Source organism: Myxocyprinus asiaticus, chromosome 32 (genome assembly GCF_019703515.2).
Source record: "Myxocyprinus asiaticus isolate MX2 ecotype Aquarium Trade chromosome 32, UBuf_Myxa_2, whole genome shotgun sequence".
NCBI classification, from domain to species: domain Eukaryota; kingdom Metazoa; phylum Chordata; class Actinopteri; order Cypriniformes; family Catostomidae; genus Myxocyprinus; species Myxocyprinus asiaticus.
The window spans coordinates 8,339,852-8,355,531 of NC_059375.1; the positions used below are offsets into that span (position 1 = coordinate 8,339,852).

At 37.3% G+C, this 15,680-nt stretch overlaps 1 protein-coding gene across 1 annotated transcript in view; it reads right to left on the bottom strand.

The window, feature by feature from the left end:
• LOC127423363 (AT-rich interactive domain-containing protein 5B-like) overlaps positions 1-15,680 on the bottom strand; it is a 177,402-nt gene that overhangs the window by 33,002 nt on the left and 128,720 nt on the right. The window contains exons 6-8 of the mRNA XM_051667609.1: positions 12,298-12,508; positions 8,740-8,792; positions 4,775-4,872 (exon numbers count right to left, since the gene is read on the bottom strand). Of these exons, the coding sequence (XP_051523569.1) occupies positions 4,775-4,872; positions 8,740-8,792; positions 12,298-12,508 (362 nt within the window). The remainder of the gene's footprint in view (positions 1-4,774; positions 4,873-8,739; positions 8,793-12,297; positions 12,509-15,680) is intronic.

Here is a 15,680-nt window from a genome sequence, read left to right on the forward strand (position 1 = left end):
CATTTGAGTATTTTTCAGCAATAATGTCCATTTTGTTTACAAATGAAAGAAATTCTCTCTCAGCTGATGCTGTTAATTATACAGGGGACCTTCTAACTAGGTACATTACGAATATATAAATTTACAAATACATACACATACATAGTTATGTTTATTGTTAAATCTATTGTTTACTTGTATAATTTGTACAAGTTTACAATTATTAACATGTAGAACAAGTGATAAAATGGTACTGTCTCTTTAAGAATGACGGTAGTTCAGCAAACATCTCACAGAAGTGTTTTGGTTGTGCGCTCATTAACAAGAGTGGAGAAAATCGATTATTAGCGAGAATGGTGAATAACGAGATAATTGATATCGGAATCGTTCAAATGAAGATCGCAATTAAACGGAAATCAATATTTTTACCCATCCCTACTTTTATGGTGCTTTTTTCTCAGTTTGGACATTGATAGAGTTAGTCCACATTTACTTCATTAAAAAGAAAAGAGTGGCCAGTACATTCGTCATAATTTCTGCTTTTGTTTACCACAGAAGAAAAAAAAGTCATACAGGTTTGTAACAACATAAGGGTGAGTAAATAATGACAGAATTTTTTTTAAATATTTCTTTGTGTCTGTTGTCTGTCCAATAGCACATTACTGTTAATGCTATGCATAACGTAATAAAAATTTCAAACCTTGTTAAAACAGTGCTTTGTTTTTACTTGTGTTCATCTTCAGGCCTCATTCATGACATTGTTAGTGTTCTTTAACCGATAAGAGAGTCTGCAGACCGCTTTCTAAGATGACTAATTCCAAACAAAGTCAGTTCAGTCGGATGCCCTTCAAAGGGAGGGAAGTACTTAACAAAAATCTTTTAAGAACATGGTTTACCCCAAGTAGGGAGGGAGCAAAAAAAAAAAAAAGAAGAAAAAAAAAAAAAAAAGGTCAGTGCATGGTCTCCTCTAAAAAAAAATAAATAAAATGAAAAGGAAAATTAGGGGAAAAAACCTCCGACATCTTCATTCCCATCTGTGACCGGAGCTGCACTTGGCAGTGGCCCTGCAAAAGGACTTCCATGAAAAGCCCCTTCAAGTTGGGCCCCAAAGAACAGAGCTTGTAGTGGAACAATGTGGCCCATCCCACACAAAACCGAAGACAAGCCAGGGGAATGACCGCAGATAATACTGGACTTGCGAGTGATGGACAGAATAGTATCATTTGCTTGGCAAATTAATTCAATTAATTACTCTAAGTAGCAGCTGCACAAGTGAACACATCAGCACATCCCCACCTGTTTGATCAAGGATATACAGTAACATCAGCTTTTGGCAGCCTATTATTCACTGAACAGATACATTATTGGTGGTTATTGACTCAGCACTAAATCTGATAGTAGAGCCAGGGATGGAGTGCTGCCAACAACAAAAGCCCTGCCAAGTCCACCTGCCCGAGCCCCGCTAAACCCCTCGATGAGCCAGCCCAGAAGAAACAGGCATGTCACACAAACCTTAAAGGTCAAACATTTTATGACAAAAATCTATCAAATGACAATATCTATCCATTCTTCAATGCATATTTAGTTTTCTTTAATAAGATAATCAAGTGTTCTAAACTGAAGTAAGGGCAAGCAAAGAAAAATGTGATTACAGTATGTGGAAACGTGCACATATGTATACAAACATTGTGTCTCCAACTTCATATCTTATGAATAATAATAAAAATCCTTCATCAGGTGAATATATAGGTTATAAAAAACTTACTTTGGTAAATACTTAAATATATAGAGCATTATAACAGAGCCAAGTCTCCATTTGAAAATAAGAGTGCTCTATCAATTTTGGGCTTTTATATAGTTAAAAGTCCCACATTAAGAACCAAATCATTTTTGCTTTTTTCAAAATAAGGAAAGACCAAAAATAAAAATAAAATAAATATATATTTTCTTAACAGTTATCTGCCTTTTCCACCACATTTGTTAGCAGTATCAGCAAAAACCACTATCGGCCGACCTCTAATATCATCGGTCTAGAGCTGTTTCATTCTACACTATAAAAAGTGGTAACCAGCAATTGTTACATTAAGAAGCTAACCCTTCTAACCCTATCTTAAAATTAGTGTTGTTGGTGTAACTTAATTTATTCAGGTTTATTCAATATAAAAGTCAAAAAAGTCAGTATAAATTCCAAAACCACTGTTGTATCGGCCAGAGAAACATACAAATGTATTTTTTAAGCACATTTAATTTTACTCAAATTATCACACTTATCTCTTTTAAAAGTCACTTTCTGTTGTTTACTTTTAGTCACAGAAACGTCCTGGCTACTTTTGTAACCTCTGTTCCCTGATGGAGGGAACGAGATGTTGTGTCGATACAGTGACTCTAGAGGTCGCCCTTGGGAGCCCCAAACACCCCTGATCTTTGAGAAAAGGCCAATGGGAATTGGCAAGTGGGATTTTCATGCCACTCCCCCAGACATATGGGTATAAAAAGAGCTGGCTTGCAACCACTCATTCAGGTTTTGTGGTGAGGAGCCGAGACATGGTCCTAGACATTTCAGCGGGTAGTTCAGTGTTGTGTTTGGAGGGACACAACATCTCACCTGGGGACAATCCACCTGGGGAATCGCCGAGTACCCCCTGGCAGCCCCACCATTGAGGGTAGTAAGTGGAGGAGCCCATAAATTGGGTCTGGGCAGTGAAAGGTGCCTGCCACAATCTCGTGAGCTCATCATGCACCTCTGGGATGTAAGGAACCGGGGCGGGGCACGGCCGTGAGCGGCACTCTGAGCCCAGGAACCAATCGTCGAGCAGCGAGGGTTCAGGAAGGACTGGAGGGTTCCACTCCAGCCCGACGCTCGCAGCCACCCGGGCAAGCATGGGCGCCAGCTCTGCATTTGCCTGCGACTGGGCGACCGCTCCCAAATGAGATCGCAAACTCGCCCTGAGACAAGCCAGTGGTCTCATCCCAGAACTCGACCAGGGCACATGAGCGTACTGGGGAATGGGAGGTTTGGGAGAATTGAGGTCCCCAAATCGCCCCCAGTGCTAACCGCCGTGGCCTCATACCCGTAGGTAGAAGGACTGAGGTGGGGAGATGCTGGGGTGACTTTCCCTCTGACGAAGGAAAGCCGCGACCGCAACATTGCCATGGTAATGTTCTCGCAATGAGGACATGACCCATCCATGAACGATGTCTCTGCGTGGGCAGCGCCCAAGCACATGAGACAGCGACCGTGGCCATCAGAAGCGGAGAGATAGCGACCGCAATCAGGAATTATACACAGACGTGCCACTCTTTTAGTAGGAAAATATACTCTTTTATTAGGAAGAATATACTCTTTTAGCTGCTGAAGCGCCCAGGGGCGTTCTCTGCACACCACTGGTGCAAGGGGGAGAAACCACTGTAATGCGCCGTAAATCCAACAGCTTTCGAGGTGAATGGATCGGCAGAGGAATTCAGCTCGCTGAAACACAACCGCTCGGCTCCGAAGTAAAAATCTGAATGAGTGGTTGCAAGCCAGCTCCTTTTATACCCGTATGTTCGGGGGAGTGGCATGCAAATTCCACTCGCCAATTCCCATTGGCCTTTTCTCAAAGATCAGAGGTGTTTGGGGCTCCCAAGGGCAACCCCTAGTGTCACTACATCGACACAACATCGAGTGAGTGACAGATAGGGAACCAAAGAAACCAAAGATAAGAAGACACAGTTAGGTAGGACAAAGTGATTAAACTTACCAAGAAAGATAATTTATACCACTAGTAGATTTATACTGATATAAGGCACTTAAGTCTGTGACAAATGGAATCCTTGGCTCAAGACAAACAAAACGTCTATCTCCGTCCTAAAGAATGTAATGCAATATAGGATTGTTTCCAAAACCTTACTTTTTCAAACTAGTCCTAGGACAATCACCCGATGGGAACCAAACCAGTGCAGAAAGATTCTCTGAAGTCCCAATATCAATAATTATCCAAAAAAGTTTGAACTTTTGATTAATCGTCACAACATTACGCTAAAACAGACAAAGTAGGAGTGGCCACTTTTACTTAAATGGTTATAACTCTTGAAAGGAATTATATATTTAAACAAGATTTGGGACACTTATGTAGGAGGTCAATCTGAGGACACATGAAACAAATTGCATGCCTCGGCCACTTGGTGGCGCTATAACAATGACAAACTTAAAATAGCTCTTACTATAGAACTGTTTGTCTGATCGACTTGAAATTTTAGATGCAGTGTCTTTGTCCAAGGTCCCATCAAGGTCTATGAGTACAGTCACATATCTTGAAAAACATGGCCGTCATCGACCAATCAATTTTCAGCAGCTATTGGACAGGGTTAGAAAATGCCGATCAGAATGAAACATGGTAGGCCTATTTGTCTCTTGGCCCAAGAGGTCTTTGCAAAATGTGAAAAACTTGGCCAGTGAGAGGTGCTATCTTGTTTTACATCCGTGTAGATGGTTGTATATTCTGCGGTGTTTCACACAGACACACGTTATTCATAGTATATTATAGATATCTTCATTCTGAACAACTTTGCCTCAAAAACTATTGGTGTCAATCAAATCGTCCGTTACATATTTGAGATAATAAAAAATAAAAAAACACTTATGCAAACTAATTCTAGGGTTTTTATATTAATATCTCCATTATACCTCCATTTCCCAACAAACACCTGTTACATAAATAAGTGTCTTCGGTTATTTAACTACTATGTGGGGTATTAACTTTTTCTGCAGAACCAATGGGTTAAGACCATACTAATGAGGAAATGAAAGACAAACCTCTCGTAGTGTCTTCGTGTGCATGTGGCGGCGCTGGTGCTTCCTGGATTGCCACCCAGCTCATCATATACATTTTTCCACTGTCGGCGAGCTGTGATCTGAAATGGCAAGAGAGTCCATTATGAGTGACAAGGACGGTCATGTAACGGATGTGTGCATACAGCAGAAAGGACTGAACACAGATACTTAGACATCAGTATTCCATTATTCATGTATTCATATGTTAGGTTTTCTTTTTTGTCAAGTAAGGTAAATATGAGGGTCACTTGATGCATATTAAACATCCTGGAAGATTACGATGTCTTTATATTACAAATGACACATAGTGCACAATGTCCCATGCAAGGTCATACGATTGAGTTTTTGAAATTAAATTGACGTATCTGTACTATTAACTGAATGAAAAAGAATAGAGAAAAAGAAAAACACACTTGATTATCATAATTCATATATACAGTGTTTAATATTCAGGAGAGACCTTTAGTGCATTCAGTGCATGAGGGTTAAAGGATTGTTAATGGTTGTTTCCCGCAGTCTTTCTCAATATAATGCAGTCCATGGAAAACCACACGCATCAAGTGCTTGGAAATTAATGCATGCGCAATTTAGTCAGCGGGGCCAATGTATTCACTACAGACTAGTTAGAACACAAATACGCACAATATTCTCAGTGTTCCGGCTTTTGACTTAATGTCCATAGAGATGTAATAACTACAATCCATTCAAATGTAGAAACAGTTAAATTAAAGCTTTTCTGATCATGAGCTGTACTTTCCTTTGGTAACTCACTGTGAGCAGGGTTTCTGCTGTCTCCTACAGCATTTAATGAAGTGTCTGTAGTTTTGACCGCATGAGAACAGAATTGTCCCTGTGGCCTCCACTACTTTCTATAAACTCCCTCACTCATAATACGGCTTGACTGCTGTTTGTTTTAACATGGATATTGTGTACAAGGCAGGTTTCAGGTGTGGAGTACAGTTGCAGTATTAAAACACAGTGAAGTAGAGTTCAAGCCCAGGAGAGGAGTTTAATCTGATCTTTTTGTGCAATGTAAATGTTTCCAATAACATTACTGCTCCTCCTGCACAATGATTTTCATTACAGATGTCAGCTGCATTTAAAGCCAAGTTTTTTGTGGCAGCGAGTATATGAGATTAATTTTTAGCCGTTTGAATGACATGGGAGGGAACGTAAACATTGCGGTATGCTTGCAGAGTTAATCTTTACACAGTACACAGTGACTTTTAAGTTTAGGCTATATTGTACTCGGAAAAGGCATTTAATTTTAATTGGAAAAAAAAATAGTTGACGATTTTGTGCAAAATGAGAAAAACATGTCAAACTGTAACCTTGTTGTGAAAAGCTGAGTTTGGGTGTAATCTGATAACAAAGTTTAAATTTTTTTAATTTTTTAATTTTTTTGTCAAAAAGTTGTGAAACACATTACAGTTTAAATTCTTGTAATCAGCTTACAGTTACTGACTTTAAGTTTATTCATTTTAAGTACATTACTTGAGATACACATATTTTAAAAATTATATTTATTTATAATACATTTAAAACATGAATTATGTTCATGTGTACATCTGTTTGTGTTTATGTGATAGCTGAACAGAAAACAACAATGAACAAGGAGTGAATATAGACATTATTTTGAATTTATTGAAGTTTTCTGTGAAAATTGTTTTAGAAAGTAACTTGAAAGTGAAGTAATTAGTGATGTGATTACTTCCTACTAAGTAATCAGTAAATCAATCTGATTACATATTTAGACAATTTGTAATTTGTATTGGATTACCATTTTTGAGTAGTTTACCCAACACTAATTATGAGTATTGGTTGGGGGTTGAAGCATCGTGCCCTGTTTTATGCACTCCACTGGATTACAGTAATTTTTTAATGGATTACATCTCAATCAGTTATTAAAATAAGATGCGTTTGAGTGAGGTAATTAATATATCATATGTTCATCAACATTACGTTCTACTTAAAATTGTTTATTTATTGTCATGATACTTTTTTTGTCTCTTCTTCATTATTATTGACAAAAATAAAATAAAAACGTCAGTAATTTTGTTAGTGAGATTAACACTGTACGCTTGAGAATGGCGGGCAGCAGTATCAGTATGCCAGATGAAAAGAGAAAAGGAGTAATAATAATTTAAGTGGCTTCCTGTTTGCTCCCGATCTAAACAACTGGGATGTCTCCTTACCCCCCTCACTCTCTTCAGCACTGACGAAAAAATATCAGAATAATTTTAAAATCTTTAAATTGGACAACTAAAACACACACACACACACACACACACACACACACACACACACACACACACACACACACACAACACACACACACACACACACACACATACACAAAGCATCATAAAAATAGTTTAAACAACTTGTGCACTATATTTCAATTATTCTAAGGCCTTAAAATAGTTTTGTTTGATGAACAGACCAAAATTTAAGCTGTTATTGTACACTTAAACCATATAGCTACTGATAATCTTCCCCTCCGCCATAACTCTGCTAAGGGCTACAAAAGTTGAATTGACAACAAAAATGTTGCACCGATGACATTTGTTCATGTGCCCTGAAATCGACACTATTCTGCTGAAATACTGAAAGTACCATCCCCTGTTAAACATTTTTGCATCAATTTAAATGTGTTCACCTTTCCCTGATAGCGTGTTAGCGTGTTGCTAATAACAACTAATAACAACTCGCTTTTGTTGCTACCCTGTGAACATTTCACCTCATCAACACTTCCAGCTTTGGCCAGTGGGGGCAGTGGTTTGATTTCAGTAAGCAATTTCAGCAGAAATTTTGACTTCCTGTCGCAAAATTATCTTGTGAGAGCTACAGCAAAGATCTTTTATACAGATATAACAACCTCCGTGCTTTTACCATAGGAGAGAGTAACAGTCAACTAGTGTGTTACGACAGAAAGTCACCATTTGTGGATACAATACAAACGAAAGGGGAGAGCCGTAAACTGACACCTTCCTGTCGCAAAATTGTGCATATCTTCTCTTATAAACCGCAATTTTATTGTAATAAACTCCAAAATTAGTCCATTCTTAAAGGATTGTTTAGTGTAAAACATGTTGAAGATTAGTGGACAAGCTGTAAATTCATTAAATGATGAGCTGTTTCCTCACAAAAGCAGATTTTTCAGCGTAATGAAGCACCTACTCCACAGACATCTATTAAAAAAAAAAAACAGCTTCTTGTCTCCTCGCCAGTGTACCACCCATAGAATGTTTATGGGGCCGCTGCGTTTTGCTATTTTAGGCTAAGCTTGTAGGCTCCCCTATGTAGAAGGGTTCTGGCTACAGTCAAGGGAAATATTACCATTGAAAAGCGATTTAAATTTTGATCTGTTCGTAAGACTTTAGAAGACTTAGAATACAGTGCATGAGTCATAAGAACTACTTTTGTCATACTTTTTTAGTCTTTTTGGAGTTTAACAGATTTGGCGACTATGAACTGCCATTGTATGTAAAAAAAGCTGAGTGAAGAGTCTTTAAAATTCTTTTCTGCTTCTTGGAAAAAGTAACAGCGTATGGGTTTGGAACTACATGATGGTGGATAAATAATTACAGAATAAAAAAATTGCGAAAATTAATTTTAATTCCTTTAACTGGTTGCATTGAGTGGACTTTAATGTTTTCACCATATTTTAGAAGAACAGATGTCAGATAAGCTGCCAAGTGAATTCCCTTTATTGTGCAGTTCGCTTGTTGCACAATAATGGTCCCTTAAGAGCCTCAACATGAGTACTGGACAAGCCCCAACCAATTTCCTCCACCGCAGAAGGGTTACACGTGTGTCTGTGAGAGTTCCGCGTTCAGGCCCGAGTCTAATATACACAGATTAAACAGCAAGCCAAAAAATCTGAAAATCTTGTTTTTCAGGAATGTTTGAGAGCCAAAGGAGAAAGGGCACTGGATTTCACTTACCACTTCGTATCCTCCCAGTTTCTGAGCCGCTTGAAACATAGTCCAAAGGTTTACTGTAAGAAGAACAATGAGGATGGAGATCAGTTCCAAAAGAGAGGACACATAGGCAATATTCACATAGGCTATGTTTGGAATAACATACTACCATACTATTCTTTACTGTTCTTTCAGTATATACTGTATTATATCAAGAAAGTGCAAACAAAATACAAGAAGTAACTGGTTAGTTGACAATGTCCATGAGTTGTATTTTTTTAATCAACAACAATTTAGCTTAAAATTTATATGAATGTATGAGGGAAGGTATATTTTAGGTCCTGTAACTGTACAAAAAAAAAAAAAATAAATAAATAAATAAATAAATAAATACTTTAACAATGAACAACTGTCATTTAATCCAGTTGCTAGATCTAACTTAAAAAAAAAAAAAAAAAAAATCTCCCATTTTTAAGACATTTTTGCCTTTGGTTGATTTTAATTTTAACCTGCAGTGTGACATTTTTTTTTTAAACACAAATATTAGTCTCATTTAATTAACCATAAAATCATTAAAAAAATGCATGCATAATAATTATAATCAAATTAGCAAAATCCTGTTTAAAAAAGTTTTAAATGTAGTATAACATGTCAGGACATGTCAACTTCCTTTTCCAACGACCCAATTGCATACATGATTTTTTTACATCTCTATTTTGACTCATTGTTTGATCTGACAAAACTGAATTAAAACAAGGCAAAATGACCGTTTTAGAGATGACAACTGGACATGCAATGTGATGAGGTCATGTGACAACAATGTTGCATACTACTGTTTGAAATGTTTATCATGTAATATTGCCAACTCTTTTCACAATTTTTAAAGAATAATAAGCAGTATATAGTGTACACTGCACAGTATTCAGTATATAGTAAGCTAGTTTTTCATTCCAAACATTGTCATAGTAACACACTTGTCCAATCAATTGAACATCATATAAGAAGTGAAACATGACTTCAAACGCTTGTCGACGATTCATTCGCCACCGCATAATTTTCGCCACATGAATGCTAATGCTAAGCAGGGGCCTCTTTGAGAGCGAGAGAATGAAAAATAAAAATTATGAAACTAAATAAATTAGTGTCAGATTAATGAAGCAGAGCTCTGGCATGTTTATGAATAAGGCACTGCAAAAATTAATCAGGGACTTTGCTTCTGGGAGACTAATCAATCAAGATTCAATTGCCATGCACACAAAACCAAAGCATTTGTCAGAGCGCTGGTTGTCTATACACATATCTGGCTGTATTGATTTTTGCCCCCTTCCAGTACCTAGTTCTGATGGACTGTCGAGTTATGGGAGCAAGTTTTTTTTAAGTCAACTGAATGGCATCAGACTCAGCTGAGAGCTGCTCTCTCACATCAGCAATAATGCACATTATGCTAGCACTGTACTGAGATCATAAAACAGACACATTTTAGAGGGCTAAATGTGATTTCACAACATGTCATGTAATCAGGCCAGTGTTGGTCATTCTACAAAACGGTGCCATTTGTGTCCCTTATATACAGTGGGGTATAATAAACTGATCATATTAAAGAGAATATTTGTAGAAATATCAGCATTAAATGTTCTTTTTAAGATGCACATTGTAGTTTCACAACCTTGAGCACAATATGTCAAATTAAACTGTAAAACTGTCAACCCTGTTACCTTTCAGAGAGCAAACAGTAAATGTATGAAAACATATATTACATTTAAGGTTGTGCAATCATAATAAAAATAAAATTGTATTAAATTAACGCAATTATTCATGCCCCCTGACCGTACATAAATTCCGTTCTAAGGAATTTTACTATCAACAGCACAATTCAAGCTTGAAGTACCACCTTCATGTTTTTTCAAGCTGCAGTTAGCAGGGGGCAGTAAGCACAACTCCAGCTGAGCAGGAAACAAACCGACATGCTGGATGGAGCAGAATGCTGGGAAAAGCGAAACAAGCTTTACATCAACATTTAAAGTAAATTGCCACAGCGTCCTAAAAATGCAGCTTTATGGTTAGAGACGCTGAAACTAGTGAAACAAGACATAATCACAGTAAGAAACTCCAAAAGCCTCTGTCTGACGCAAGTGTACATGGATCAACAAAAATAGTACATAGTAATAGTAGTAAGAACGTGTCCTTTGAACCTCAGTTTGTCAAACTGTTTGAATGACCCATATAATTATGACATGGTTCAAATTGGTTCTATAAAATTGTTTTTGTCAAACATTTTACACCAACAGATGCATCAATACTGCCTGAGTCACTTCCCTACTGCTTTCAGAGAGCTATGAATCACCCTATACAAGAAGCGTGTGTCACACTAGACGAGGTTAAAAAAGGTTTATAGTGACGAGCGTCTTTAGTGTGGATAAGAACATGGCAGAATACATCGCATCTGTTCTCTGCACTCACGCAGAGACTCCTACACTTGACGTAGACTAATATGTTATGATCTGAACAAAATAATGGTAATTGATGCTTCTGTATAAAACTCAAATAATAGGTGTCACATTCTGTCAGGAGCTCTCTTCAAAAACCTTGTGAGTTGATAACTACTAAGCTAAGAACACAATATTTTTAAAACAATAAAAAATATAAAATGTTAATTTGTTAATAAAATGTACCTACTTTGTATTGATATTTTGCAGTAGTAATAAAATATCAGTAACACTTTACAATAAGGTTCCTTTCATTAACATTGGTTAATGCATTAGGTATGAACTAACAGTGAACTGGGGGTGTAAAAAATATTGTATCGTACGATATGATGCTCTCGATTCAATATCATATGTATCGTACGATACATAAATAAATACATAAGCATGATTAAAACTAAGCAATGCAACACTGAGAGCTGCGAAACAGTCTCCTCCCTGGAGAGGCGGTGCTGAGCGCTCACTGGATAACAGACCAACTAGTCTACATAGGCGAGTTGAGAGCTTGAAGACCGATGGCAAACGGCAAGTAGATTGTCAGGTTACAACTTGTCGAATTTGCCAAACAACGGTGTCATGTCCCGGTGCTACAGTACATCAAACATGTCGTTTTATTTACACCGACATAAACCCACAAATCGGTGGATTTGCGAGTCAGAAACAGCAACAGCAAGTTGCAATTAACAGCCAGTCTCTCTCGGGGAAGAGGGCAAAAAAATTATGTGTGCCGATAATTTTTTGCTCACACTGCTAAATAATATTGTATTAGGTACATATAACGTAAAGCCAGAGGTCAGGTTTTTTTGTCTGATTTTCAAATACTTTTTTGCTTCAAATCAAAGTTTGTAATTTTTGGTTTGGTTCATGGCTTAAAACTCTTTTAAAAACGATTTTATGAAAACCCTCAGGACCCTTACTGTTGCACTCTAGGAAATATGTCAAAACCGCTTGACTTTTTCAACTGATTCCGTCAATGTCAACTGGTAGCCATAAGTGCCACCACACACAGAAGCACAAAAGCAGTGTTTGACCCTGATGTTTCAGAGAAAGTGAGATGTCTTCAAAGCTGTTAAAGAGGAAGTTAAGAGGCTGTACTTACTCTGTTTGAAGCCCAGGTATGGTATCCTCTCAATGGGGGTTTTCCTTTCTTTCATGTACTTATAGAGCGCCACCAGGAAGGCCTGCTCATCTGTACGGCACTCCTCACCCACCTCCACCTTGGGCTTGTCCTCCGTCGGCACCCGTTTACAGGTGCTGCCACTGCTGTTGTTCCTGGATTTAGACACCCCTGATTTTGAGTCCACCTTCACCTGAACACCAACAGCAAGAAGAAGATAATATTGAAATGGTGGATTACAACAGCTCTATTTCAGATCTGCATCAAATAAAAATCAGAGCACATGCTGTCTTCTACATGTTGAGGGGCAACATTGCACATGATAATTCAGTCTTATTCACTTACCACCCACAGCTGAAGTTAACCAGGTAATGTATAGCACAGCATATTTAAATTAAGAAACTGTCATGACTTCTTTTCATATTTTTATGTGAATTAGGCTTATAGGTTGCACCTTATTTGACAAAAGTCATCAATTTGACAAAAGTCTGCCGTAATTAATTTTTAATAACCACCTGCAATTTTTTTTTAAAGAGACGTATGTTTTCAGTTACATGAGAAATAATAGATGCTATATATTTTCACAATACCACTGCAAGCTCTCAAACACTTAAAATAGCTGTGTTTGACCCAGGTGTGAATGTGTGAGAACTGTTCTACAGTCAGTTTTTACAGTGTCTTCCCCACCATGCTGTCACATACTGCAGTCATTGCTGGCCCACACACGGCTGTTTAGCCATCTGTTTCTGATAATCAAGCGCATTAATTTTCCAAAAGGTGCTATCAAGGCCAGTGGAATATGTGAACTAATTCAGAAAAAAAAGTTTTTTTTTTTTTTTTTTTTTTTTTTTTTTTTTATGTTGACATGAATTCATCACAATCCCTGGAAGCAGAATAACATGCGTTTTGAAGTATGCGTGCATGTTTTCTATTATATGAGAGTAATGTGAGAATGAACAATGAAACCCTTCGCTTTTAATTACTGTTGTATATTACTGAGGCTAAATTATTCCTCTTGAAATTCCTCTTGGGCTGGAAAACAAGACAAAAAATAAGCGACCCTAATTTCCCAGCGAGGGCCGGGAGGATTATTTTAGAGGACACTGGGGTAAATTATCACAATTTTTACACCAGAGACTATTTTTCAGGGTAGGAGGTAAATTATTCAACACAATCCCAAAAAAAAAAAAAAAAAAACCATGAAAAATTACTTGATAATTGCCAAATTGCTATATAGCAAAACATCAAAACACAATTCACTGACCCCTGCCTGCACTCCTCTATTTATTTTTTGATGGACTACATAGACTCTTAATCTATAGCCTTGCAATTTAATAATTATAATTAAATGCTGCCATACTGTCATATTGAAAAATAAGATCACTTAATCTATTCAATGAATACCATAGATAGATCGAATTGGCATATGCTCATGCTGTAAAGCCAGAGGATGATGGGCCATCTAAGTGAACGTTAACACAAAGTAAATAAAATAAATAAAAATAAAATGTAAGGATTATTTGAATAACAGGTCTCTCAGTAGAGACCTGTTATTAAATTCCACAGTACAGTATCATGTCAAACAATAATCCAGTGTAGATTTGAAAACAACGGAGAAACTCACTTTTTACCACTATTCTTTTCTTGTAACATGTTGTCATTGTGGGTTGCCATGTGACAGTGTCTCTCATTGATCCAGGCCGAGTTCAGAATGGCAGACTACCATACTACTCTTACTATTTCTGCCATTCGGAACTCAGCACCAGTCTCTGGTGTGAAGCCTGAAAATGCACTTGTCGGTTTGGACCAGGTTTGAACACTTCCACTAGCCGTATGATTGACATACCTGATGTAGAGTGTGGCTTGAATAATAGGTGGGGATATCTGACAGCTGCTTTTAGCAGTGGGTCATACTTTATTGTGCTAATAATCCCCAGCAAGCCCAAAAAATGCTGACTGAATACTGGCATACCTAAAAAACAGCAATCTGCAAATATTTACAAGCGACTTTCTAAAAAATAAAAAGTACATACAGTTCAACGAGCAAGTAAACTAATAAATAAATAAATAAATAAGTAGGGGAAAACTAAGGACTGTCCAAAAGAAAATGCTCATGTGTGGAACTACTTTCTTACACCACAGGATCTGCTGTTGCTAGTTCGAAAGATGTGCCCAAGCCTTCATTACTAATTTGTAAACCAATTCCTCAGCTGAAGTGTGATAGTAATCCACTCCAATAGTGGAGTGATGCTGTCACACATGCTATCAGAATTATCCTACAAGTATTTCACTCACTTTCAAGTGTTTTGTTGTCAGAGAGAAAACATAAAGGGCACTAGTTTCATCCTTGTATATTTCTTGTGGAACTCTTATCTAACCAACACAGAAAGCGTTCTCTCCTCCACCATGTTGAAAGTTTACGTCTTCTCCCAACACAGAAACTTGTATCAGAAAGGCACTCTGAATATGTTTGATTACTTTGTCTGTCGTGACCCTCAGCTATGATCGGCAGTAATGCTGAAGCTGTTAGTTTAACTCTAATTCTCAGCTATAGTGTAGTAGTAATCCGAGCAATTATGGAGAGAGAGACAATTAAGGATAACTTCAAAAAAACTTGCGCACTGACTGACACAGTTTGTCAATGCCAGCTCAACTCGCTCACAAACAAGATGGTCTTTTATCCCCACCTGCTTGCTCAAATCTTTAATGTCACAGGGATGAATGGAAATGTACACATCTAGTTGCTCTCGTACACACATTTGGAACACCACAAACAAAAGCGGAGTGAAACAAAAAGTAAAGTGTTGCAGTGCTGATGGTATGATCTATCAGCACACTTGGAATGCCTCCTAATTGGATTCGAGGATGGAAGTAACTGTTGCATAAATAAAAAAAAATAAAAAAATGATTATATATATCTATATCTATATCTATCTATCTATCTATCTATCTATCTATATATATATATATATATATATACAGTATATATATACACACAGTATATATGTATGCATGTATGTATTTATACATTGACAGAATAATTATCACAAATAGAGTATATTGTGAATAATCAATCACCCAGCTTTAGGATTATTGCGTAAAGCAGCTGATGGCTTCCTGAAATACCTTGAACCGCTTTAGATCAGCACATCTCCAAATCCAGAGCAAGAGCTGGTTTACATCACTGCATGTTTTCAAGGTTTTCAACATAGCTGGAGTGAATTAGCCTCTGTTCTGCGGCAGGAATATTTTAACACTCTCTGACTCTGAATGAGGAAGATCATAAACTTGTGCTAGCAGGAGAATGGACAGGAAATGACATGTAAGGGCAACGGTTGATAAAATAACAAGATGAACAATTGTGG